General features: G+C 47.0%; 1 protein-coding gene across 4 annotated transcripts in view; it reads left to right on the top strand.

Annotated features, from left to right (window-relative positions):
- The first annotated feature begins 1,917 nt into the window (after positions 1–1,917).
- The window catches only part of LOC6598604 (collagen alpha chain CG42342), a 63,640-nt gene continuing 38,487 nt past the window's right edge, over positions 1,918–27,070 (top strand). For 2 of the 4 annotated variants that reach the window (XM_026994698.1, XM_026994696.1), the window contains exons 1-2: positions 1,920–2,423; positions 10,443–11,837. In XM_026994698.1, the coding sequence (XP_026850499.1) occupies positions 11,117–11,837 (721 nt within the window). In that variant the 5' untranslated portion in view covers positions 1,920–2,423; positions 10,443–11,116. Of the gene's footprint in view, positions 2,424–10,442; positions 11,838–27,070 lie in introns of all 4 variants that reach the window. The other 2 variants (XM_026994699.1, XM_026994697.1) reach the window with 2 other exon arrangements.

Below are 27,070 nucleotides of genomic sequence, written 5' to 3'. Positions count from 1 at the left end.
AATCTTTTAATTTAAATTCAAAATCTGCGATTTTGTGGTTCTTTAAAGGCTTATATTTTTTATTTGGAATCCACAGCGCTTATATCTGCACAAATTATAGAATTGAAAAGAGAATTCTACGAATTTTCACAGGATTTTGTATTTTTACCGACCTCTTTAATCCACCTTTTTTTATTAATTCTTCTTTTGAGTCATGCTCGCAATTGATAATGTACTGCATATACGATACTATCTAACCGGTCTACCGGTTGATCATATCTTTTCTCTGTTACCACTCCTTGGTGGGTGTCTGAATCGAACCGAATCGAACCGAACCGAACAGTGCAATCGAGCTCGAACTCAGTGCAACCAAAAGGAAGGTGCGTATTAAAACTTTTATTCTAATTTAGCCTTTTCCCGTATATAGTAAGTAAATTGTACACAAATGATAACACTAATTACTGCTTAAGTAACTACATATTTCACTTAATTGAAATCGAGCTAAAACTATAAGGACATGATTTTTTAATCTTTCGTATAGCTGCCATAAGTACAATCGGGAAACGGATATTATAGAATTGCGGAAATGTTTGTCATCCCAGGCTCTCATGAATGCAGAACCTCTGTTCAGTCTCTGTTTTAAAAGTATTTCAAGGTAGTGAAGGTAGTGGTCTTCTTACAGAGACCAAGAGTTGGTATCGAGATCTGTATATATATGTGCAAGAAACTAATCAAATGCATTCAAACATATCAATTTGAGACAATTTTTTTATTAATCACGTTTTAAAACACTTTGGAAAACAGTATCTCTATAGAAATATAACGAAATAGGGTATACGAATGCCCATACTCTGCATGACAAGCAACAAGTCTTTAAATACCAGCAACATTGGCATGACAACATTGCGGCGGTGTTTTTGTTGGACAATTTTTCGCTAAATCCTTTTTTTCGGCAAAATCCAATAAAAGCAAGTATTTAAAATAAACCAGTCAAGTGGAACATAGGTTCATTAATCCGATAAAATTATGTGGGCAGGGCTTAGAGATCTATTTAGCAAGTAATATTCGACGGAACATCAAAAATAAGGAATATGAATAATTTATCGGTATATTTTGAAAATGAGACCGTATATTTCGGTGCTGTTCTGAGGGTCACACTGGTCTTCACCAAAATTTTTATTCGCCGCAGTTCGCTTTTGCAACAATGAGTCCCATTCCATACACAAACATGTTGCTAATTCCATGATCACATACCCTGGGGGAAATGGATGATATAGAATTACGGAAATGTGTGTCATCCCAGGCTCTAATTAATGCACAAACTAGTCAGTCTCTATTTTAAACGATATTTTGCAATTAGTTGTCTTCTTACAGAGACAAAGAATCGATACAGGGATCAGGTTTTATATACAAATAACTAATCAAATGCGTTAATAGACCAAAAAAATGCAATCTAAAACAAGGCCTTTATTAATTACATTTGAAAGCAGCTTGGAAAACAGTATCTTAATATAATATTAACAAAATAGGGTATACAAATGCCCATACCCTGGTCGACAACAAATGAGTCTGAAAATACCAGCAACATTTACGTCACACTCTGCGATTATAGAACATTTTTGTTGAAACCTTGTTTTTGTGAAAATAAAAAACATGCAAGTACTTAAAAGTAGTTAATCCTAATCAAAATTGATTCAGAAATCATATAAAATTATCTGTGCAAAACTGAGAGATCTATATAGCTGAGAATATTCGACGGAATATGAAAAACGAGGAATATGTATAGTATAACTGGAATTCGTCAGTATATTTACGGTATATTTTTCAAATGAGACCGTATAGTTTGGTATATTTCTGCGGGTCGGGCGGTATATTTTATCAATGGCTCCATGGTTACACTGCTCACAATATTATCAAAATTCAAACAAATTCAAACCGAGCGGTTGCATCGCGCGTCATCGAACAAGTTACGGAAAACGCGTGCGGACGTGTTTTGAAAGGGGCGACGACAAAAGCTTCATTCGCGCGATTTTCGGAATCTCTCTCTTCGACGCGAGTTTTCGTTACCTTGTTGTTGTTTATAGAAGGAAAAGAAAGCAGCAAGGAAATGTTTTAAGCCCAGAAGCAGCAAAACAAAGTTGTGACAAAAGCAACACACCCGACAACAGCACGCAGTGTTTGTGAAGTGCAAGAAGTAGAAATTTATAGTTGCTGTATTTTGTCGAAATTAAATTATGTTAAGTGCTTAAAACAGCTCGAAGGTGAAGTGCAAAGCGAAAGGAAAAAAGAAACGCCGCCAGCCAGCAGGGCATAAAGCAACAGCATCCCATTATCCCAGCATCCAGCCTCCGCAGCAAGCAGCAAGCAGCAGCAGCAGCACCATCCATCCACCATCCTCCTCCATCCTCGGCAAAGAGGTGCAGGCGGCGCAAAGTATGTAAAAGGTGAACCAAACAAACTGTTTGATTATAATAAGCGGGGGTCGGGTCGCCCACCAGTACCGCGCAAACACATATGCACACGAATCGGTCATGTTCATTTATTATACCAGGTACTGGAAGAGTGCAAGGGGTATATGGAGTAGTGTCTTGAAAGGCATCAATTGTGTACGTTTTAAGAAGCTCCTGGATCTTGGATTAAGAGACTCAGAGACCGATGGAAGTTCCACTATTCGTGACTGCACTTGACATTGACATATTGACATCATTAGCATCTTTATTTTGGTATCTTATTTCATCGCATAAAAATGTTTATAATATGGAAATCTATTAAAGACATATGCAGATATCTCCTAAGACTCCTTTGGTATCTTATTTCATCGCATAAAAATGTTTATAATATGGAAATCTATTCAAGACATATGCAGATATCTCCTAAGACTCCTTTGGTTTGTTTTTTCCTGCTGTTTGGCTAAGTAGTTGCCGAGTAGCGGGTATCTTATAGTCGGGCTGTTGTTTTTACCTTGTTTTCCATACACACACGGTTGTGCAGCAGAGCGGGCTGCATGGGTGTGTGTGTGTGTGTGTGCTTTGTATGCAAAACGTTGACAAAAAAAAAACAACAACAAAATAAGGGGGTTGGACGACCGACAGGATGACAAAAGAAAACAAAAACCGAAATACGTTGTTGGGCTGTTCCCAAAAACCAACCCAAAAAACAGAGCCCACAAATGCGAAACGAAAAGGAAATCAAATCAAAAGCAGCTCCGCACCGCCCACCGACGGACAAAATAGGAACACAAAAAATCAGCTTGCTTTTAGGCGAATGGCCGGGCAAAGCGCATAAAAAAATAGATTAACATACGGGCAAAAAATAAACATTGAAATTCTGCCGTCGTCGCCTGCCTAGCCTTAAGCTCCTGCAGTATTCCCGCAACAACAAATTGGCATCAAACCAGTTGGCAGAGTGACCAGGTCTTGGCGATTTGTATGCTTTTTATGCCCCGGCAAATGAAGTTGCAGCGGACATCTAATGAAGCCCCAGTCCCAGCCAGCCAGCCAGCCATCCCCGGGGGGGAGGACCCTTAAATTACTGACACACCTTGCTCAAATATTCAAGATACTTTATGGGCTAAAATGCCTGCCACAGGCCACGAGCATGCCAGACATGCCTCCAGCAGGTTGCCTTCCCTGCCGTCCCCCCGACTCTATGTTGTGTAGGTGTAAATTCTGTAGCAAAAACATTCATTTATGATCTGGCGAAGGTTGCGCTTTTGGCTCGACCCTTTTCATTATGCTCCCAGGAGGCCTCTTCGGGGGTCGCGTCGCTATCCTCGGGGGCATTCTACTACACATTTTTATGAACTCTAAGGTCTCGGGGCCTATTATGAAATATTCAAGCATTTTGCAGCTTTAAGATAAGCTTAGGTTGCTCCTTTTCCGGTGAACAGACCTCTTTGATGTCCTTCTGGCAGCTCTCAACCCCTGACCCTACCGACCCCTCCTGGCAATCTGGCGGCGGGCATGCGGGTGACAGCAGCAGGCGCAAACAAACATTAATTCTAACTGTAAATGGTGTGAAATGAGTGAGTGAATGAGCAAGTGAATGAATGAATGAATGAATGAATGAATGGATGGATGGATGCTTAGCGGCAGCTTGAATGAATGACTGTCAAGTGGAGTGGCGGCTCGGCTGCTGCTGCTTTTTGGTGCTTCTGCTCGCAGCAGTGAAAATTGCGTTAAGTGGATGTCATCGTAGCTAGCGACAATTTTGATGAACTCAACAAGAACACTTGACAGGAGGGGCCGCGAGGGGCCGGGGGCCGGGGGGGTGTCCACTGTCCAGAAAGTAAACGAAACGCTGTCGCAGGCCATCCAATAAACGAAATTATGACGCTAAATTGAACACAAAACGCCCAGAGATCCAAAGAATAGTCCAGCAAAAGTATAGTTGAACGGGTAGGAGGGGAAGGAAGATGGGAGATGGCGATGGTGTTGGTGATAGGGTTGGGGCACACAGCATCATCCACTTCGACTTCCCTTCGACCTCTTCGTCACATTTAACGCGCGAATGAACAGCAATCAGCCGAATGGGTGGGGGGATTGGGCAGCAGGGCATGGCCCTCGCTCTCGCTCTGGACCAGAAGTATGGGCATGGGAGAATGGTACCCGCAAACTGTAACTGGTTTGGGGTTCAAAACCACCATCGTGCCACGGTGCGGCGGCTGCTTATAACAGTCATTGCAGGCAGTCGATTCGGACTCTGCTGCTGCTGAACATAACAATAAAAGTCATGATAGACACGGAAATACGGAAATGCTATTTTTGGGGTTGGGAATCGTTGGGGAATCGTCCACGTCCGCTCTGCCCTAAGCGGAAGGTGAAAATTAAGAAATTAGCGTGCATATACGAAAGGGGGGGCGGCGGCAGGATGAGTGGGTATCGCTGTCTCTGTCTCACTCTCACTCCGACTTGGAGGCTGGAGGTTGGAGACTGGAAGCTGCTCGTAAATTGCCAGCCACACAGCAACCGCCACTCACTTTAACTTAATTATATAATTTGTGAGACAGCAGCAGCAGCACTGGAAAGGGAGACCAGCAACACCCAACTAAAAAAAAGGTCTACCGGCACTAAAGTCCACAAAAATACCCTAAAAAATGTTGGTTTTTGGGCTGGAAGATTCTTTAAAAGGAGAATTTGAGGATGCTTTTAGGAGTTGTAGGATTTACCAGCTTAAATTCTTAAATTCTTACCCCTCTCTGTGTAAAGACAGGGTATCAAAAGGAAGCGAGTTTCTGCGGTGCACTGCAAAATTAAATGAGCCGAATGCATTTAAGCCCAAATCAGCGCAAGCCGTCGGCTTAGTGATGGCAAACGACGACGAGGACCAACTCTGTCTTGAGTGAGTCAGCAGCAGGCAGGAGCAGTGCCAGAGCAGGGCGTAGCTGGTAAAAAAAAGTATATAATCCTTTAACCACAAAGCAATTATGCAGCACAGCGGCAAAGGAGACAGGGCCGGGCCGAGGGAAGGACAGCCGGCAGACGACAACGCCAGTGACGGCGACATCTTGTCAGCCAGTGAAAAATTACCAACCAATGACAGAGACACAGAGACAGAGCCAGAGACAGAGAGAGAGAGAGACAGAAAAAGAGAAAGAGGGAAGAGGATACGAGTTGGAGCAGCCGACAGGTTGCTGCTGCTGCCAGGAAAAATTCCTTAAATGCCCAACCAAGCCAAAAAGTCTAGCAAAAGCAAAGGAAAAACCTTATGTGAAAATTTAAATGGCCCGACAGCTGGTCCCCTCCTGTGGCTGGTTGATGACTCCGATAGCTGCCGAAACAGTTTACTATTAATTATACTCGCATTTTGGGACATTCTTGGACAAATCCCTGTTAAATATTGCAATGTTTTCACGGCGAGAGGTGGTCACGGTCCCAACCCTCCGTCGTGTACGTGCCAGAGGTATGGGGTCACTCGGGTCATGTCTCTCCTGTCCTTTTGCAGGGGATTAGCCCATAATTTTGTAATCCTCAGAGGCTGTGCCATTGATGATGAGTTCTGACAATTTCCTGTTTTTCCGAGTATTTCCCTTCCATAGAGATTTAACTGTATTACATTTATTTCTTTACATATTTTCCCTTTTATTTCCAACGATTTATGGCCATTTTTAGATCAGGTTGCAAACCAATCTTTAAGCGCTTTTCCATGCCTTGGTGGCCGTAGCAGAGATCAGGGCACAATTGATGGGCAACTGCTGCTAGCCTTTGCCTTTGGCCCCCCCACACACAGAGACCACAAACACACAGAGACGAAGAGCCCCAGACAGACCCACGGACACTGGCTTGGAGCTCGAATGTCCAGCTGTGTGTCTGTTTACATTGGAGCTGCCTTGTCCCTTGTCCCTTGTCCAGCCGCAGCCCGGACGGACGGCGCTTAATGTTCTTCGGTCTATCCTCTGTCCTCCTCCGCTGCCTGCGCCTCAATTTGCGCCTAAGTTCTGACATGCTACAGACGGCAGGCGGCAGACGGCAGACGTCAGACGACAGGGAGGGCCCTGCGGCTTTGGTCAGACGGCGGGCAGCCCTTGCCTTGGGACGACCTTTCAACGGGGGTCGCGGATTTACATTTGTTGCTTCCACCCTCCCCCTCCCCCTCCCCATCCCCGCCAAACCTCAACTCTACTCATTCATAAAAACTCACGCAAAGTCAACTGTTGCAAGTCCAAGGCTGCCCTGAAACCAGGAACTCTGCCACCTGGCTGCCTGCCTCTTTGACGTCCCCTGCCACCCCCTGCCACCCCCTGCCACCCCCTGCCTTCTGTGCTCGAGCTTTTATGCAGTTAAGTGCTTAGTTGCGTGTAACTTTACACTGTTAAGCAAACTCAGGCGAGTGCCTGCCTGCCTGCCTGCCTGCCACACAGTGTGCAAAGTGCAGTCTGTGCGGCGGGGAAGGTGTGACTTTCTCCTGTGTGCGTGTGTGCGCGTGTGTGTGTGGCAGCTGTAAATAGAGAAGAAAGGACACTCATTAGAGTTGGTTAAGGCGAAGGCATTCCACGGGGGGCCTGGAGGCCCGGGGGCTGGCTGGCAGTTAATTGTGACACGACATTGCTTGGATAAATACCTAACTGAAATCAAATAAAAAGGAATGTGCGAGTGTCTAGAGAGATGCCAGGAAGAGCATACTCCAAGCTGTTTGTGCAACAGACTCCACCTACTAGTCCTGAGAGAAATCAGAGAGGGGCGATGTGTAAACAAAAGGCAAAGACATTGCGTGTACCGAAATTCCGGACATTTTTCGGAGTCACAGCATGTGTAAGCGCTGGATTTTTACAAGCAGACACACACGCGTGTGGCACATGCCACAGACCATGCCAATACGGACGCAGGAGGGTCCTTTCCGGGCTCCACATTGCCATGTTTCCTGTCTAAGTGCTAAATTGAAATTCCAAAATTAAGTAATTTCTCCCAAGGGCAACTTCTAACTTCTCCCCCTCTCCGCCCCACTCCGCCCTGCCATCCCCGGTTGGATACATAAAAGTACAAAGACGCCTTCCAACAATGAGTTGCACTAATAGTTTGTATGTGGCAGGGGCAGGGGCAGCAGCAGCCTGGGGGCAAGAAAACGACAAAAAGGGGAGAGAGAAGAATGAACAAGGAGCCACATCAGCAGCCAAGAACAAGCTGTAAAAATGATAGGAAAACAGCAAACAACGCGCACACACACACACACAAACATATATCGTGTATATATATCGTATATATATCGCATCCCCCTCTTGGTTTTGTAAGAAAAACATTAAAACTGAAGCCAAGATTGCTTGTGGCAAAGTGTTATGCATTATTTCATCGTAAACTAAAGAGCGGACATAAAAACCCGAATACAAACTGAAAACATCGCATAACCCGAAGAAATGTTAGGGGATAACGATGAATACTCGATGGCAGGAAAGGTGGCAACTCTTATGATGAAAATTCCCTCCATTTAAACCATTTTTGTGGCAAAAAACCATATCAAGTGCCGCTTTCAATTGATTGAATGCAACTTCTGTTTTGGGGATGCTGCGGCGTCTGCCCCTTAATAAAAACTGAAATGGGTCGCCCCATGGCTTCTGTGTGCCCCAAAATCGAAAGTTTTTTCCAATCCGTTCCGCCCCCGCAGCCTTCAAGGAACTTCTACTGGCACTTCAGCGTGTTTTTTTCCCACTTTTTTTCAATTTAAATGATGGAGCAGTAAGGAGAAAAAGGAGCAGAAGGAGTGGAAGGAAATGACGCTTCACTTTTGTGTGGCAGGGGGGGTGGGGGGGTTCCGAGTGGGCAGGAACGACGGAAAACTTAAACACTTCTTGCATTTTTCTTATGGCACGACAACTATTTATTGCCTCGCCCTGGTCCGGGTCCTGGTCCTGGTCCTGGCCCCAGACGAAGCTGTCGCTGTGGCAGCAACAAAGTTGTTGGCTTTGGATTTAGCGGCAAGCAAGCGACTACCATGGCTGTGACGATGATGAAAAATGCACATGTGCTGCTAACGGCCCCGATTATTTTTATTGTTTATTTGCTTTGATTTTTGTGTGTGTTTTGTTTGACATGCCTGCTGCCTGATTTTGGCCCTTTTTCGGGTTGATTTTGCGCATTTGTGCGTAACGAATAAATTTAGCAAAATAAATAAGGACAATAATCCTTTTGAATGCATTGCAATTGAGCTTTTTACAGCCATTGACCATCCACCACTACACACACACACACACATGCGAGTACGTGTGGCACTTAACCCAACATTGTGCCGGGCTTAGAAAGCTTTTTGCCTCTTGAATGGAACAAATAAAACAGGATGGGATTTCATTTGTGGCCCCCCAAAACGTCCTGCCGTTCGGTCCGGCTGAGGCCATTGAATTTTCGCTTGATTTGCATTTCAATTCGAAATCAAATTTTTCAATTGCCAGATGGACACACAGACACACACTATCAATATGGCCATACTAAGTGGCTATGCCAGCCACTCGCACACTCTCCCGCACTCACACTTGTGCAGCATAATTCAATTTGCGGGAGGGAATCCATAGCATACTTCGTAGCGCAGAGTCCCAAGTCATTGGACTCTTTTCTCTCTCTCTCTCTGTGTGCCTCTCCCTCACGTAATTGACAAAAGCTGCGCACCAAATTGTTGAAATTTTAAATCAATTTATTTTATATTGAGTTTGCCCCCACCCCGCACTCCCCGCATTAACCTTTTGGCTTCCACAATGTTTAAAATCGAAATCGAACTGGAGACAGAGCCAATTGCAATGTCAGCGCTTAAGTCCGTGCATGGGATCTTTCCATTGCCAATTCCACTGCTCTGGCCTTTGTTGTTCTTGTTTTCCAGACAGCGGCGGCGGCATCATCATCATCATCTTCATTTGGCCATTATTGGCTTCAGAGCGCACAAGACTTTCAATTAGTTTTATTAGGGTGTTCCAAACATTCCATTGAGCTGGGGGGCTCTTGGAGGGGGGGCTATGCGGTTATTGTTGTTGTGGTTTCTCGACCCGTTGCCGCTGCCTCCGTTTGATATTGGCCTTTTGACTTTTATGCTTTTGTTTTTTCCGGCTTGGCTCAATTTTCGTTTCGTTTTTTTGCGGCTTAGGCGGTGGGGCTCCTGGGGGGGGGTTTGTTTTTGAGTTTTATGAGAGCTTCAGTTTAAAAAAACCCCAGCTTTGAGTGGAAAAAACCACACATAAAATTGAACATATTTAAAACTATTAAAATTGTATAATTTAATAATATATTTTTTCAATTTAATTACCGCATAATTTCATAAGAGAAAGAATACTTTTTGCTGCTCGAAAAGTTTCGGTTTTGCTCTGCCATTGGTCAACTTTTTGGGATACTTTTTAAACTGTATTTTGTTGTTGTTGTGCTTTTAATGCTTCTTGCAACTTGCAACGAAAAAGTTCTCAAGCTCATTTCATTTCTCTAAAGAGCATTTCAGTTGCCACCACCCCCTCCCCCTTTCCCCACCCCCTTGTTCTTGTTTCTTTGCTATAATTTCCACTTTATGACTTTTGTATTGCTGTTGCCACACCCCCACCCTACTGATCAGGCGGTGGCATGTGGGGCAACAAATGTTTTTGACACGACAAGTCTATGGGTCAAATACTCGTCCACGCCCCCCCTCACCACCCCCCAACCGACCCTTGCGGCATCTTGTTTTTTATTTGTTGTCAGTTGTTGCTGCCACCGCTGGCTGCCACTTGAGCTAGAAAAAAGTTTTCGGAGTAAAAAAGTTTCGGTTGCCCGCGTCTTGCGAGGTACTTGGGGGTTGTCAGGCACCCAACGGGTGGGGGGCACGGCTGAGTGAACTTCAAAACGAAGTTAGCACCAGAGCCAGGGAGCTGCCACCACCGACCGTGGCAACCGAGCCTGGCTGATTATTGAAAATGCGGCGGAGGCGACACATAATTCGAGTCCCCTCCATCGCATGGTACAAAAAAGTTTCGTCCTTTCCAACTTATTTTTCACTTTTCTTCTCATTTTGTGTCGTTGCAGTTGAAAAGTGAACGGATTCGCGACGAGCGGCACCAAAACTAAACAAGTTGCAATGTGAAGAGCCCTAAAAGGACAAGTGCGAAACCCAAGGAAGCCCAGAAGTTGTCAACGAGCAGGAGACAAGACGAAGAAGAAGAACAAGAAGAGTAAGAAGGAGCACCGGCAGCTGCTCCAACGATTGACAGGACAAAAACAAAGGCGAAACCCCGGGGCCCAGCAGAGCGGAGCGGAGCGGAGGAGCAAAAGTTTTTCCAGCTCTTGTTGCTTGTTGCTGGGGGTTTCCATGGCCGCTGTGTTGCAGGCAACCACGGGGCAACAGCATTAGAAGCGCAATGTTCTGGCCAAATACCGCAACGAAATAGAATCGAGAACGTGGATAGAGGATAGAAGATAGAGGATATTGGATAGATATAGAGTGGATAGGAAAGCACTCGACAGCACTGGCCAAAAAAGGAGCAAAGCCAGTGACTGCCGCATATGTGTTTTGTGCTGGTGGTTTTTGTGCTTTTCTCTGTGTGATGCCACAAGGACACACTTCAAGTGACAGCAACAGCAACGTCAGCGGCAACAGACTCAAGTGCAGCAGCAGCCCCACAAGGAGGCAAGCCTAGGGAGAGCGACGAGAGCGAGAGCGAGAGAGAGAGAGAGGGACAGCTTTCCATCTTAAACGCAGCATGCGCAAGCACAAAGCGCCGCCCAGCGGCAGTCCAAGGACACAATCAGATCCAGCTGCTGCAGGACTCGTGGAAATCCAGGCAGAGCAACAGCAGCAGCAACAGCAGCAGTGCCTGCTCCTAGGACACAATCAAATGGCCAGCAATGGTCCCACTCCAACAGCAGCAGCGGCGGCAGCAGCGAGCACAGCTAGTCGCCTGGCAGCCCCCACCGCGAGCTGTCAGGACAGGCCGGATCAGCAGCAGCAGCAGCAGCAACAGCATCAGGCAGCTGCTAGCTGCAGCAGCAAGGAGCGACCTCATCCCACAATAAAGCTCATGTCCTTGCTGCAGATCGCCAGCTATGTGCTGTGCCTGTGCGCCTTCAGCTTCGCCCTGTACGCCAACGTGCGACAGACGCGAATGGAGCTGCGGCTGCAGCGCCTCCAGCAGCTGGACGCCCGCATTGTCGAGCTGGAGCTGCGGCTCGAGCAGCAGCAGCTGCTCCACTGGCCCGCCGAACAGACCCAGATTCTGGACAACAGAAACAACAACAACAACGGCACCCAGCACCTGACGCTGCATGTGCGCCGGGAGCTGCATCGTCTGCGTCGCGATGTCTCGCACCTGCAGCTGACGCGACGCCAGCAGCGACGGCAGGCGGCCGAGGCGGCCGCAGCAGCAGCGGGCGAGGGTGGTCCAGCACTGACCGGAGGTCACGGCGAGTGCCAGTGTCAACCAGGTGAGTCCTACCTCTAAGCCCCTAAGCCGACTTCTAATGCCTTTCGAAGGTTAACCGCGAAGACAGCAGTAGACACTTTCAGGCTGCGGTTAATTAAGCAGGAAAATTGCTGCCCACCTCTGCGGAGGGTATACGGATTTTTATCGGTTGTTTGTCGGGCATTTTTGAATTGCATAAAGAATGTGGCCACAGGAGATTTACTTCAGAATTGAGACTATCCTTGTGCGGCTCTCGGGATGCTCTAGGCCAGATGATGCGTATGTCGTTTATGCTCTGTCCAAGTGTCCCCTAAGCGAAAGGACATATTTTTTATAAATTCTGCAAACAGTAGGCAAACAATCGTTATCTATGAAATATTTGTATCTTTAAATTCTTTTTAATACATTTTAATATGAATTCTTTTAAAATATTCTTTGAGGATAAGGCAAATCTTTGCTCGCTTTTTGCACTTAAGAGCAGTCTAGTCTCATCTGTGGGACTCGGGTTGAGCTGCGACGAACTCCGTCACGCACAAGCATGTCTTTTGTTGTTGGATTCATGGGCTCGGCAGCCCGAGCTTTGAGAGCGAAAGCCTTGCTCTTGAGAAGGCCTCATGTGCGCCACTCACTTCGTGTATTATGTTTTGCATTCTCTAGCCGCAGAGTGAAACTCGTCGCAATGGCAGCCGTTGAAATTTAATAAAATATGAATAAATGACTGAATGTTAATAGGAAATTTCCCATATTTTTCGAACATCCACCACCAATAGATGCCGCCAATGGAACTTTGGTATAAGGGGCAGCTTTGTTTATGATTCCCCTGCCTTAATGGGTAACTTATGCCTCGAATCCTGATGTTTCGGCCTTGGTTTCTTGCCAATTTGTGACCAAAAATATGTGTGGGCCATCAGGCACCTACATTTGCGGTTCGTTAAGGGCGACGGTCAATGCGCAATTGGTCAGAAATGTCAGACACAGCCGCAGCCACGTACACACACGCACACACACACGCACACTACCACACCACACACACCCATAAGTCAACAAGTCGTTGTGGCCTGTTGTGTGCGTGTGTGTGTGCCTGTGTAGGGGCAACGAAATTTAATTATTTGCTCGGCTAAATTTATGGCAGTTTAGAGATTTCATTAATTGGAAAAGTGTTTTCCCAGCAAACCCCCCACCCCCCCCCAAACACACCCACGCACAAAGAGCAGGGGGAAAAAAAATAAAACAAAGAGGACGAAACAGGAGGAGTGGCCCTGCCCCTGCCCCTACCCCCGCCCCTGCCTTCTCTGTCGTTTGGCATTTTTTTCCCCCAAGCTTTTCCTTCAGCTGCCTGTCGCTCGCTCTCTCTCTTGTGACATTACCGAAACTTTGATTACTCGGGGATTAGCAGAGGGCTCCCAAGCACATATCCAACCACCCAGAGGGGTAGGGGAGGGGAGGAGGGGGGTGGTATGCCTGCTGCTTCCTTTTTGGCTGCCAGTTTGCCTTGGTGGTTTGCATAAATTTTGCTTAAAATACTTTTTAAAAACTTTTTGCGACACCCACGATGCAGCGACACACAGAGAGACACAGAGAGGCATGTGCTGCCTTCCGTCGTGCTTGGGTCCTTGTTGTCCTGGCCCGTCCTGGCCTGGCCTGGCCTCCCAGAGCCTGGGAGCCGTATTAACGCAATTTGTCTTGACATTCGCACAATTAACTCACCCGCTAAGCTGCCGGGCAAACTTTTGCCTGCTAATCCTGCCTGATACTGGGTGGGTCCTCATGCATCGAATTATAGCCACACCCCCCAGCACCCCCCCATATGAAGCATACGCGAAGCATCGGCAGCAGCAGCAGCGTTTGGCCAAGTAAACGCTCAGCGCAATTATTTAACAACTTTGCCAATTCCAGGCACTACCAGAACCCCCCTTCGTCCCGCAGGATACCCGAGACAAGATAGGACACAAAGTTTTATAATCGATGCGCAGCCAGGTCGAAAGTTTCTGGGCGGGACAGGGACAGGGCAGGGCACGGTCCAAGTTTCTTTTCAAAGTCACTGCATATAAATAAATTTTCTGCACCCGCAGCCCCCCTCGAGGGAGAGTCTTGATAAGCGCGTGCCAGGCGCCTGGCGCCAGGACACAGCCTTTTCACAACTTTAAGCCATGCACAATAAATCAAAGCCCGTGTGCGGGCGGGGCGAATCAGCAGAAGGATGTCGCTTGCTTATCGCAAAGCAAAGTCATCATCGGTGAAGCCAAGTCCTGGCCAGGCCTGCCTTCCCCCCTCTTCGATTGCCTGCAAACTTCATGTCAAGGACATTGCAGTGACAGACGAAAGGATGCTGCTGCTGCTCCTTTGGGGAGAACTACTGCCGCATACCGATTAAGTCGATTAGTTTTTCGGGTTTTATCGACATTTTCCTGGCCGTAGTTGCAGTGGATCCTGCAGTTGCGGAAAATTGATAAAATTAGTGCCACAGCAGTCCCAGAGTGGGCCTTAAAGTGGAAAATAAATTCAATTCAAAGGAAAGTTACTCGAGTTTAGGGCTAATCTGCAGCCTGGAGAGACTTGAGTCAGTTTTTAATGACTAAAACTTGTGTTGCATCCCATGGTAGAAGCCCCATTCCTATCCCTGGCTTGGCTTGTCAAACTGCAAATGACATTTGGGCACTTCTCATCTCTCATCTGGCTGCGGCTGCTGTTGCTGTTGCATACACAAAAAGTGGAGGTGGGACATGGAGGTGTTGCAGCATTGAGGGATGGAAGCATAGACAGACTCCCCCCCCCGGTCGAGTTTAGTCTGTCTAAAGCTGACCATACGCTGCTCCTGCTGCTGATGGCACTCTCGTTGTCCAGCTGAAAACCCTCAATTTATCAGAGCCAAGCGCAAAATCCACTTTAGACCCACACCACCAGCACCCCCTCTACCGGCAGCGGCAGCAGCGAAGAGCATCGTTGACTGCGTGTGACATTTTGCAGAGCCAAAATATGTAGAACATGCCACAGAGACACATCACAACGAGCGAGGACACTCGCATATGCCACTCAGAGAAGCCCGAGAATATGCCATATGAACTATGGAAATTCCCAATTAGGTTTTAATGCGTACAAGTGCTCTTCTTTATTCACTGCAATTTCTCATAGGAAAAGCCAGACGCAGGACTTTTGCAGCAGGAATTCAGCTCACGATTTTCGGGGGGGTGGAGGGGGTGGGGGTTGGTAACAGCAGCCCCTGAGGAGGGCTCTCTTTGTGTGTTTTCGTGTATTTTTGCCAGTCATAAATTTCAATCACGTTGCCGGGGGATAACACCCGACTGGATATACTCCTGGTATGCCATATATCAGGTCTATCCCTCTTCGGTGACTCCTTTTTGTGTGTGTGTGTGTGGTTGTGGTAGGGCGTGTCAAAGCACTGCCTGCTCCTTGGTGCGTGCCCACAGAGCCTTGTGTCTGTGTGGTTTTTGGCCCATACCGGACACGGCCAGACCACACCTCCAATCCGTTCGGCTCGACTTGGGGCTGTATCGATTCCTGCTACACGTCAATTGATTTCCTTTTCGATTTCAATTTGCCAATGCCCCTGCCGGTGCCTCTCCCTTGACTGCCCGTTTTGGCCAGTCTGTTTTTGGTGCCCCCTTGGCCGGTTGTGTTTTGTGACTTTGCGTGACTTTTGGGTTACCTGAGACGGCCACCACGCCTTGATTGCCATTTAAATGCGGCGCTAATAGGCCAATAAAACATTTCAGTTTGTTGCAAGCAGCAGCCAGCAGCCAGCAGCATTTATTAATTAGTGAACAAATTAAAGCCCGACTGTCAGCGTTGGCCACCCCCCCCTCTTTGGAGGGATCCCACCCCCACGACGACGACGCATCGGACGCCGCCACATTTGTTGACAAATTTATTTGTCGTGTGCCATGCTGACACGCCCCCTGCCCCCCACCCCCGGCCTTTAGCTGCTGCCGCTTCTGCCACATATTGTGGCACCCCGTAATTGTGGAATATAAGGCTATGCCGGAGCCCAAAACTCCACTTACCTTTACCCTAATTACAGGGTATCGCCTTGTCGCCCTTGCTGTCCTTCACAGCTGGAGCGCCCCTTCTCTTGTTTCATTTTATTTGTGGCTCCATCGATGTGGATGTTTTGCCAAGCATCGAAATTCCTCTGTGGAGAAAAAAAATGCTATTAAAAATATCACAAGAGAGCGCCCCAGCGTCGTGGGGCACGGGGCAGGGGGCAGGGGCAAACTAAAAGAGAGAAAATAAAATAAATTCATTGGCAAAACCACAGAAAAGAAGAGACCGGGCCCGAAATGAATTACCCAGCGAGAAGAATTTCATAAATTTCATCTGATTGCGTTGCGGATTTATGGTACAGTGTGTGTGTGTGTGTGTGCCGCAGTGTGTGGCATGCTGACATTTATTTTTGGCACGTAATGCCGTATATATATCCGTACATCTCCAGCAAAGTCCAGCATAGTCCTTTTAATGAGCCCAAAATGTAATTTGGTTCATTTCGATTGAAAAAGAGCTCAAAAGATGTATCTGAAAGTAAGGCTTGTTGCCACATAAAAGGGGTGGTACTTTGGCCACGGCTTTCCATGCGGGATAATCCACCAATAATCCCCTGCCATTGGAATAAAATATCGTTTGATATTTCGTGTGCCACATCTGTCGGATGAAATTAAAACTTTTGAATACGAATTAATTTATGGGCTAGCAGCTTCCTGCCCCTACCCAGCCCTGCCTTGCCCCAAATTGGTGATAAACCAATTAACGATGCGATAAATTAATTCATGAAAATTTGTGATGTGTGTGGCAGAGTGGCAGAGTGGGAGGAATGTCTCTATTAAGATAATTTTGTAGAGGCTTTCAATTGCTCTTGGCCAGCGGCAGAATGATCTCTTCCTTGGCTTTGATTTTGGCCAAAAAATAACTAGCTAATTAGCCAACAAAAAACTCCAGGTCGGGGGGGTGGCCTCCATCATCAATCATTTGGAAACTCAAAGTCCTGACTGTCTTTCGCTTTGAGTGATACCCAAAAACACCCAAAAAATACGAGTCGCTGACTGCAGCTGTGGCCGGCTCCCTGCAAGTGCCTGGGCCTGGGCTTTGGTCTGGTTTATTAGCCACATATGCTGCGATTTTCTCTCCTGTTTCTCATTCTGGGAACTGCTGCGGCTGCGGCTGCTGCTGCGTAAATATTTCAACGGCAAACAGAAATTTATTCGACTTTTGGCGCTTGACAGGCGCGCGCTCGGCGGCGATACAGTTCCAATTGCCAAACGAGGAATGGGATCGGGGAGTACGGAACGTAGACAGATTTCATTTTTATACATTTACGTGATTTTCAACGACAATCCAGGCGACAGGCGAATGTACAACGATGACGACGCACATGCTCCAATTTCATGCCCAACTCTCACGTACGCAGCGCGGCGCAGAGTCCAATGGCAGAAACTCCACTCCGTTCCACTCCATTGGGGACTGGGGGATTGGGTACTGGGGGATTGGGTACTGCAACGACGGCTGCTTTATGATTTATTGCCTTGACACTGGCTGCGTGATGCTGGGCCCTGGTTCATGCCTCTCCTCTGGCCGTTTATTTAAGCCATCTCTTTGTTTGTTTGACTGACTATCCGCATCCATAGCAGATACACAACTATTCGTCGTCGGGATTTGTTGGGACATTCTCTGGCAGTCCTCCCTTTGGGTGAGGGGTGGGGGCGTGGGGCTGTCTCCCTCTACATTTAGCGATAAATACAAGTTTTATGATGGATAATAAATGGCTTCATTCGCGTTGACAAATAGTCTGCTGTTTTCATTTGTTTTTCCTCACTGCTTTTTCTTTTCTTCTCTTTCCTTTCCTGCCCTGGCATTGGCATTGCCTTTGTCTTTTGCCTGTCGCTGTGGCTGTTGATGAAGCCCCCAGCTTCCGGCTCCGTTGCCTCCGGAGGTGGGCTCGATAAAGATATGATATATGACAGGGTTCGGCTCTGGCCAAGTGGGTGGATTATGTTTTTACCAGTCTGGGATTAGCAATTACGCTTATAATTGGAATTTCCCTCAATTTATCATGGAATATATTTTTTTTCCCTGCTTTTTTTTGTTGGTCGGAAATCGACTGAAAATTCCGGCATTTGATAGACAATAATTTTTGGCAGAGCTGCCACACCCCGGACCCGCACTCGGTGGATGCGTGTGTCCCTGTGGCTTTTATGGCCAAATCATTTTGTAGCCTTTTATGCGACGCTCATTAACATTTTTCCCAGAGACAAGCGACAGCCAAAGCCAAAGCCAAAAGCAAGTTATTCATTTTCAATTTTCGACTATTTATGCAAATGAAGCGAGACGACGACACACTCTCGTGTGCGAGTTTGAGTACCAAAATATGCATAAAATCATTTTTATTTGTTGCCCGCTGAAGCGAAAAATATCACCCATACGCCCCATGGCGTGGGCTCCCAAGTATGGCTCATTAGGCCATGGCTCGGTCTCGGTCTCGGCTGGTTTATCTCCCTTTTTTGGGGGAGATTTTGTTTTTTAATGTTTCAATCAAATGAAAAATGAAAATGAAAACCCCCATCAATGTCAAGCCTCAGTCCATTCAAAGTGTTTTACAATCTGGTAACACAATCTGCTTGTAATGACAGTCCCTCCACCACCCCTCCCCCGACCTCAAGCGAAAGCCAAAATCAATCTTGACCGCTTCCCAGTCACCCATATCCATTTCATGCATTTTTTCCCCCCGCTCAGAGACTGAGATTCTCTCTCTCTTCTCTGTGTCTTGTGCTTAGAAATTAATTGCTTAGACCGTCTCGACGACGTCGACATTCTTACAAATCACAATCGATCATTGTCGAAATACCCAAAAAAAAATATAAGGGAAAAACTCTCTCACTTTTCTCCCTGGGATTCATGCTCGATTGCTTGTTGCTTATAATTAAATTTTCGTTCGTTTTTTACTTGGTTCTTTTTTCCCCAGAAAATTCAATAAAATTTGTGTGTTAAAAGCATTTGGCTGAGCATCGATTCCCGTCCCCAGTCCCCAGTCCCAGAGAGGAAGGAGCAGGGCGAACAAGTCAATAACCATTTCAATGCTACTACTGTGCGTGATGCAAGAGGCATGAGTAATTGACTATCAAGGGAGAGGGAGAGCGTGAGAGAGGGACAGTTGAGAGTCGGGGTAAGGATCTCTCTGGCTGCATTGGACAGGGGCAAACTGGTTTCTGGCCGTTGAGGTTGATAAATTATGGTCATATGAGAGCGCTATTAATAGTGTCTGTGCCCCGAGCGTTTTTTTTTTTTTGCATATGCTGGGAACATAATTCCCTAAAAGAGAATCTCAAGATTTCACGGTTGCTCTGCATTTCAATTGAAATTCAATCTGGCTTATCTCTCCAACTGTCTCGATCTGAGGGCATATCTGGTTTCTTGAGGGGAAAGCGGGGCAAAGGGTAACCGAAACCAATCGATGGGAAACTCAATTATTGGTAGCTCTTCCGCCTGTGTGAATCACTTCAAAGGTAGTTTTTCAATCACACCAGGGACGGTGGGGGCCCCCCTCTTCCCCTTGTTAATGGAGTGGCAACAATTACCTTTCCGTTGAAGGGTCGGCATCGGCAGCGATTCCGTGCTAAAACTCAATCAAAATTGTCGCCATTTGTCAAAGTGATGGCCCCACGTTCCATGCTCCAGGCTCCACACCTTGTGGCCCCAAAAGACCGCCACAAACTTCTTTGTTCGGGCCCTGTGCCGCACCGCACCCTTCGTGGTGGTGCAATTAAGTTGAGCTTTGCTTTGTGCTTTGTGGGCTTTTCCCTTTTTGACTGTCTGGCGGCGCGCCTTGTCTGGCATTTGCATTTTTGTCCTAAAACGTGGCATTGTGGGGCATGCACCGCCGCACAATTGGAGCGCCAAAGCGTTCCTAAATCTAATCAAAATGCGACTCTTTTGGTGGCTGTCGTTGTCGCTGGTTGTCTGCCGCCTGTTTACCATCCGCTGACGCCTTTCTTTCGCACTCTCTGGGCCGCCTTCCAATCAGCCGTGTGAGAGCGCGGCCCCACTCGTATTAGCTGCCATATATACTCGTAGTTGGAGTCGTCTACGTAGGCCGATCGGTCGCCATTTCGCCAGACTGGCGGCAGGGGGCAGGGGGCAGGGGCAGACGCAACGACAAGCGGCAACAACAAGTTTTTCAAGTGCATGGCAGACAACACCTTTTGACATGTTCGTTGCTGCCGCTAGTTGCTGTTGTCTCTGTCATCAGTGTGTCTGTTGTGTCTACCGTACGGGTAATACCCTGCCAAAGCGACAGGCCATAGGCCACATGACAAGAGATTTGTGGCACGAAAAAAGGGGGCAATCATTTCGGGAAAGAAGTCTATGTGCCAGATGGGGTCTAGATATATTTTCCTATATTTTTTCGTATTCCTAAATGTTCGGCCAGAGTATCTTTAGCTGCGGTTTGGGCCAAGTCGCTGGCTTCTTTCTTGTTTTCATTGCATTTGCCTAGCTCTGGCTGCGGCCTGCGACTAAAACGGCGACGAGGCACTGGTGGGTTTTTCGGCTGGCCTGTACCCCTGCCCCTGCCACTGCCCCTGCCACTGCCCCTGCCACTGCCTCTGTTGGCTGGTTTGGTGACTCTGCTTTGGGCCTGGGCCTGGCTGGGGCTTTGCGGTTTTGCGTCTGGCTCTGGGTCTGTTTCTGGTTCTGGGGACTTTTGTCACACTCATCTTCGTTGGCCCGTTGTCACGTCAATTTCGTTGGAATTGCATTTTGGGCGGCTGTAGAACGCATGCGCAACGCTGCCAAAGCCTCAGCGATGGATGGATGGGAGGACGACCAGTTTGTCAACCGAGAGCCGAGAGCCGAGAGCAGCTTACAAATTTAATCAGCTTTAAGCGGCATACCTCCAGTCCCCTCCACAGTCATCTGCATTCTCTATGCTCCACTTGGACTCGGCCTCCCCTGCCTCCCCTGCCTCCCCTGCCTCCGTCTCTCATTCATAACTACGCATCGCATCGCCTTTTGGTTTCCAGTTATTCACTCATTTCGTATGCAAGACATCGCCTGCATTCTGGAGCAGTGTGCACCGTGGTGCGAGGTCTCTTGGAATCTGATTATGCTAAGTGCGGCATGGGCTGTGGCGTTCACTTAACACCTTGCAACCATGGCGCTTCATATTTATTTATATTTGGCCTTTTCTCGGCTCGTTTTGTGTGCAACGTTTTAGCATCTTTCAAGTGCTGAGCACACACACACCACAACCGAGCCACATTTCCATAGTTAAACACATTAAGCCCGGCATCGTCCAAGATGCATTTCGTGTAAGTGGAAATGTTTGTGTAAACAGACTTTCTCGACGATGCACGGTACTCGGTACACGGTACCACTGTGCCATACAGCCATAAGCTCTACAGTTTACTTATCTGCTGCCTCGGGCCGTGTCTCCGCCGAAGAGTTGTCAATTAAAGTCAACACTAGAACGAAGCCGCAACAACCAGACAATGATTATAGAGCCATGGCAGCGACAACGATTGCCGCCTTATCAAGCCTAAAGCGAGGCCCGCATCTCTAGAGAGAGAGAGAGAGAGAGGAGAGAACCTGAACAACAAACATTGAGAATCACATTTATTATGTTGAACAAACCCGAATGGCGTCAATGTCCCAACACCTTCAACTCTCGGCACCAGTCGCGCAAGATACAAAGATACTCAGATACACAGATACACAGACACTTTTATGGCGCTAGGAAATACAGCTTACAGTTGTCACTACAAATTGGTTATGCTGCTAGTTGGGGTCCGCCCTGCAGCCCTGCAGCCCTGCTTGAGGTCTGATTAAACGCCATAAATCTTGAGGGATTTTTTTTGTCCCTCAGTGTGAGAAAGGGCACCGAAGGCACCCAAGCAACAGAATGCCCAAATGGAATCTTCTCAAGCGTTTTGTTCTCTCTCTCTCTCTCTCTCTCTATCGTACCAAAAGAAACACCGGGAGTGGGTTCACTGATCTCTTCTCAGCTGCTCGACACATTTAACACTTTATATAATTTATTGTAATTTTTTGTCTCGCCTCCTCCTCCGTTGCCCCGTTACCCCGTTGTTAACAAAACGTTTTTCAACATAAACCTCGCACCTTTTTCAGACTTTAGGCAACCAGATGCGGCACAGCATCTGCATCTGCATCTGCATCTCTATTGCAGCCATCAAACCCACTCAAAACTCAGATAATTTGTACGGCACAGGCACCGAGGAGTGTGTGGCCGGGGGCAAACGAGTTGCACAACCACTCCGACTGCGACTCCGACTGCGACTCCGCTAAGCTCTAGGATTGGGGATTGAGTAAACACAATGTTTATGCGTGGGCCGATCGTGATTAGCTGATAAATCAAGAACGAATATCAATTGATTGAATCTTGACCCGCAGACCAGAATATTCAAACGAATTTAGGAACTTGCCTGGCAGCTTTGGTGCTGCTGTATTTTCGTGATTAAACGAATCCAGTTGGTAGGAAAAAAGACGGTCGAGTGTACCCTCATCACAGGTCTAATCCCACGTGTAAACACACATGCCTTCTCCCTCTCTGTGGCCTCTCTGCGAAATTGCATCGCCCTTGTGCTAATTGCCGTTTGTTCCCGGTAACAAGCCATTGCCCCCGCCCCCCCCACACCGTCGCCGTCCACAAAGGAGTACCTCAAGAGTCTCTTGGTCGTGGTTAGTTATTAGAACCTTGTTCGATCTCTATCGGCAACGGTTTTGTGCAGCATTAACTCTGTTTGCCTTTCCCCTGCTAAGCCGACCCTCCCGCCTGAGGGCACAGGCTTACGAGGTACCTGTTTCCCCTGCCCCCTCCCCCCTGTTATGCCCTCTTCTTTGTTGTTGCTGGGTGCTCTTTACATGTCAACGGGTCCTAAGCTGGGGAGCAGCTGAAATCCCTCCACATACCACCATCAGAGACGCCTCTGCCTTTGTCTCTGCCTAGTTCCTGCCTGGCATCTCCCTTCGCCTTTTGTCTGCTCTACGATTCTCCATCGCCTTTTGCCTGTTCGTCTTTGTGGAACTCGTTTGCATATTGTCATAATTTCTGCACTCACACATGGACCCTCCTCCTCCTCCTCCTCTCGACACGACTCGACTCGACTCGGGGTTCACTCATTGCTTTTTATTTTTGTGGCCATTTGTGGGCAATGCTGCATGTTTTATTGTTACTTTGATTGCATTTATTGTATTATTAAGCTGCATTGTTATGAGCTCTAAGCCGGAGCCAGAGCCACAGCCAGACCCGACCCTCACCCTCCCCTGTGCCGGGCCTCCGGGTTGGGATGAGGCTGATGCTGATGCTGGTTGGTGGGCTGGAGGAAAGGGTAAATCGATGGCTACAGCATGAGGAAATGGGGAAATGTAACCCATTTCCATGTACTACATAGTTCATTGAATATTTTTGTCAATCACAAAACTAGCGAAGTGAAAGGGAAACATAAAATATATACCCGTTTATGGATTACCAGGCTTGATAGAGGTTTTTTCTAAGCATTCCAATAATCAATTTTAAGTCGAAGAATATTGGCAAAATTTAGTGGCAGGAAAGCAGGAAAAGCAAGACGGTTGTACGGCTTTCCTGGGTGATCCATAGTCCATCGCTGCAGCCTGCAGGCGTCTGTCGTCTTTCAGCTTCGTGGAGTGTCCATTAGCGCGATCACCCAAAACTCTAGAGCTGCCACTGTTAGTGCAACTGCAACTGCAGCAGCAGCAGCAGCAGCAGCAGCTCATGTGTGAAAGAGAACCGAAGGTGTCGGCTTACCAGCCAGGCAGGCAGGCAGGCAGGCAGGCGGGAAAGTAGGAAAACTGGCAGACAGAGAGACTGTCAGGAGGCAGGAGGAGGAGGAGGACTACCACTGCGATTGCTGCTGCTGCCGGCGGCGGCTGTCATAAAAACTCGTTGAGCGTAATTAGGCGTGTTGTGGCCCGCGATGTCGGCTCCTTCAAATGAGTCATGTCTGGTCGGCTCCAGCGAGAGCCGATATATCAATCTGCACGCACCGACGACGGCCCATTAGACATGCAAGGCATATGCAAATGTGCGCCCGGCACTCGGCAAAGGATTGCACTCACTCAGGGTTGTCGCCGTTTCGTCGGGGCCCTGCCAGGGTTGCGCTAATTAATCTCTCCACTACGTTCAATAGTTCGTACTTGCCACAGCGCCCTTGCCACTGATTAGCAAACCCTAATTAAAGCAGAGTAGAGTTCACATCAAAACTTATTTTCGACTACCGCCATGCCCTTGCGGTGGTGGTGGTGGTGCTGCCTTTGAACTTGCCACATGCCCCATGTGCACTGGAATGGGGTTCTGTTTGCTTTGGTAACTTTTTTTATTTCCCCCGGGAAAAACTTTTGGCTACCAATTAACGAAAATAAATTGTACGAGCATGAAGGTGAAACTATATTTCAATATGGCTGGCAGGGTGGCGAGGGGGGGGGAATGTTTTTTGATTGGAAAAAGTCTGAATAATTGAAGAGGCAAAGAGGGGAGAGCGAATCGAAACGATACGAAACGATTGAAGGGGCAAACAATGGCCTTAAACTGGGGTCCCTGGCTCTGACCCTTCCGCCCCGTGGCCCCGTGGCAGCAAGCAAATTGAGTTAATAACTGTATTGCTTTTGCCGTACTTTAGAGATAAACAGAAAAAGTTCTCGGCAAAAGTTCCGCCAACTCGGCAACAAAAAATTTGTTGACGACGTTTTTCGGGCGGCGGCTAAATATTTAATGTACTTCTTGTTTCAGCTTTTTATTGAAAATTTTAGACCGAATTTGTTTGCGGCTAGTTTTTGTGGCACATGCAACCTAGAAAAGACACCAGTCATAAATAACGAGAATGTAAGTCGCCAGCGGAATGGCAGCAACAAAAAATGAATTGAAAATGGGAAACATTCACCGGAAAACTTCGGGGGAAACCCCGACCCCACCCCCCAAACCGATATCCAGCCACTCGCCGGCCCATTGTTGCGGCTGCTGTTTTGTTGTTGTTGTTGTTGAAAAATGCTGCGCCTGCAGGTTTTATTTGGGACCGACACAATACAAGAAAGCCCAAGAAGAAAAATAACTTTTAGCAGGCCAAAAACCAGCAGCAGCGCCAGAGCGAGAGAGAGGGAGAGAGGGGGGAGAGAGAAAGGTAGACCGAAGGACGGGCGGACAGACTGAGGAGTGGAAATTGGACAGCTAGACAAACGAAAAGTAACCGAAAACAGCAACAATATAACACAAATTGTTGAAAATGCTACAAAAGTGGCATGCTTTACATCTGCTTGCAACAAGCACGACAGAGCGAGAGGCAAGACAGCTGGAGGCAGTTTTTTTTGTGTTCCCTTTCGTTTTTCTCTCTTTAATTAATTGCCAAAAAGCGAGTCAGTCAGACACAAAAAACGAAAGCCAGGCCAAACACTTGTGGCCCAGGAGGAGACCCCTGGGGTCCGGGGGCACGGGGCACGGGGTCGACTGCTCGACCGGAAGGAAGTCAGTAAGATTGTGCACAAAAGCCTCTCACACACAGGCCGAACCCACTCACACACACATATATACACCGTGTGTGTGTGTGCCAGACTGTTGCCATTTTGTAGCATACTTTTGTGCGCGCCTCTGTTTATGCGACTTGTAAACTTGGTCGTTGGGCAAACGCCGCCACTGCTGCTCCTCCTGCTGTATTTTGTTGTTATTTTCTCACTTCCCTGCTGATTGCCGGCAACATATTTCGCAAATTGCTGTCAAAGTGTTAAGGAAGTTGACTTGGCTCGGCCTTTTACGGGAGGGCACCCCGAAAGGACCGCAATGAACTCGAGTAGCAGCCTCTATATCGCAGCCCATTCTCTCCTCCGTGTGTGTGTGTGTGTGCTTCTCTAATTGCAGGAAGGGCAACAAAAACTGTCTCGAAGATGAATTGCTAATGGTTTTGTGTTACTCTTTTTTGTTGCTTGCCGCAGGGCAGGGCGGGGCGGGGCGGGGCATGGCAGAGCTCCGAACACGAACAATGCAAACAGTAATAATAATTATAATCATGAGGCCCAAGAGTTGTTGTGGACCCAGTTTACAGGAGTTTCAAGTGTCGGCTAACAAAGAACCCGTCAAGATATATGGATAGGCTACTTGGCAGGGAATGATGATGGCCGAATGAATGCTGATGAAGATGGAATACGAGTGGAACATGAGTGCACTTCAAGGCGACTCGAGGGTGTGTGTGTGCGTGAAAGTTTTCAATTTCAATTTGAGAGAGAATTTCACTTGAGAAGCGTTTTCTATCTGAAGAAGAAATCCCAACTGAAATCTACCTGAAGTCACTTCAATTAGTTGCAAATGCATGGGTCCATGGCACTATGGTCCGAACGACCACTTTTGTTGGCCAAAATTAATAACTCCCGAACGGAACAAGATTTTTTCATTTAGTTTTTTGTATTGGATATATATATAATCAATAAGAAATGGATTTAAGAAAAAAAATGGGTGTGGCACCGCCCCTTTTTTTAATAATGCATATTAAAATTTTTAGTTATAGTGAAAAAAAGTATTAAGCAGATTTTATTTAAGAAAGCGGCGTTGCACGACTAAAAAAAATTTGATTTAAATAAAAATAAAATCGGTTAAAGGTTTCCGTAAATTATTGCCGAAATCCTTGTCTGGAAGCAAGGTTAACGCCTCGTTAGGTGATATATGTGCCGGCTCTCCGACTGGGTCCTGTACAGCCTTACGAACTTCGTTAGCATTCTCTGGGCATAAAGATAAAAGTAGTGAAATAAAGGCTTGTGGCCAATCCACATATTTTCGTTCCAACATCTTTGAATTTTACCGGCATTTGTTCCGGTATGTTGCCAAACGATAACAAATTTTCTTGCTGGTATCTTCAAAAGCTTTATTAAATTCATATGATATGTCGCCTTAAGATCCGTTTTCAAATAATTGATAATTTTATCCTTCTCTGAATTCCATACGGTAAACAAATCTGCATTTTCGAATTTGAGGTTATGCTCTATTAATGCAAATTCCAAGAATTGTGGTAAAAAGTGGCATTTCTAACTATATACATTTCAAAAAGAATTTATTAATCTACGACACACAAAAGGTTTCAGGGTGGGACTAGGTAGGACTCACTTTGTACACCTTTTCAAAAATTAGTTTTCATTACAAGTTGGCACATGTTGAAGGCCTCGCTTTAACCTTCAATTACGAAGACATCACAACTACTAGAGACAGTTAAAAACTCAAAACACGTAGTAAGAACC

This window comes from Drosophila persimilis, unplaced genomic scaffold, assembly GCF_003286085.1.
Source record: "Drosophila persimilis strain 14011-0111.01,24,50 unplaced genomic scaffold, DperRS2 tig00000000-arrow-pilon, whole genome shotgun sequence".
NCBI lineage: Eukaryota > Metazoa > Arthropoda > Insecta > Diptera > Drosophilidae > Drosophila > Drosophila persimilis.
Note: the sequence above shows the minus strand (reverse complement) of the source record. Positions and strands in the feature narration are given on the sequence as shown.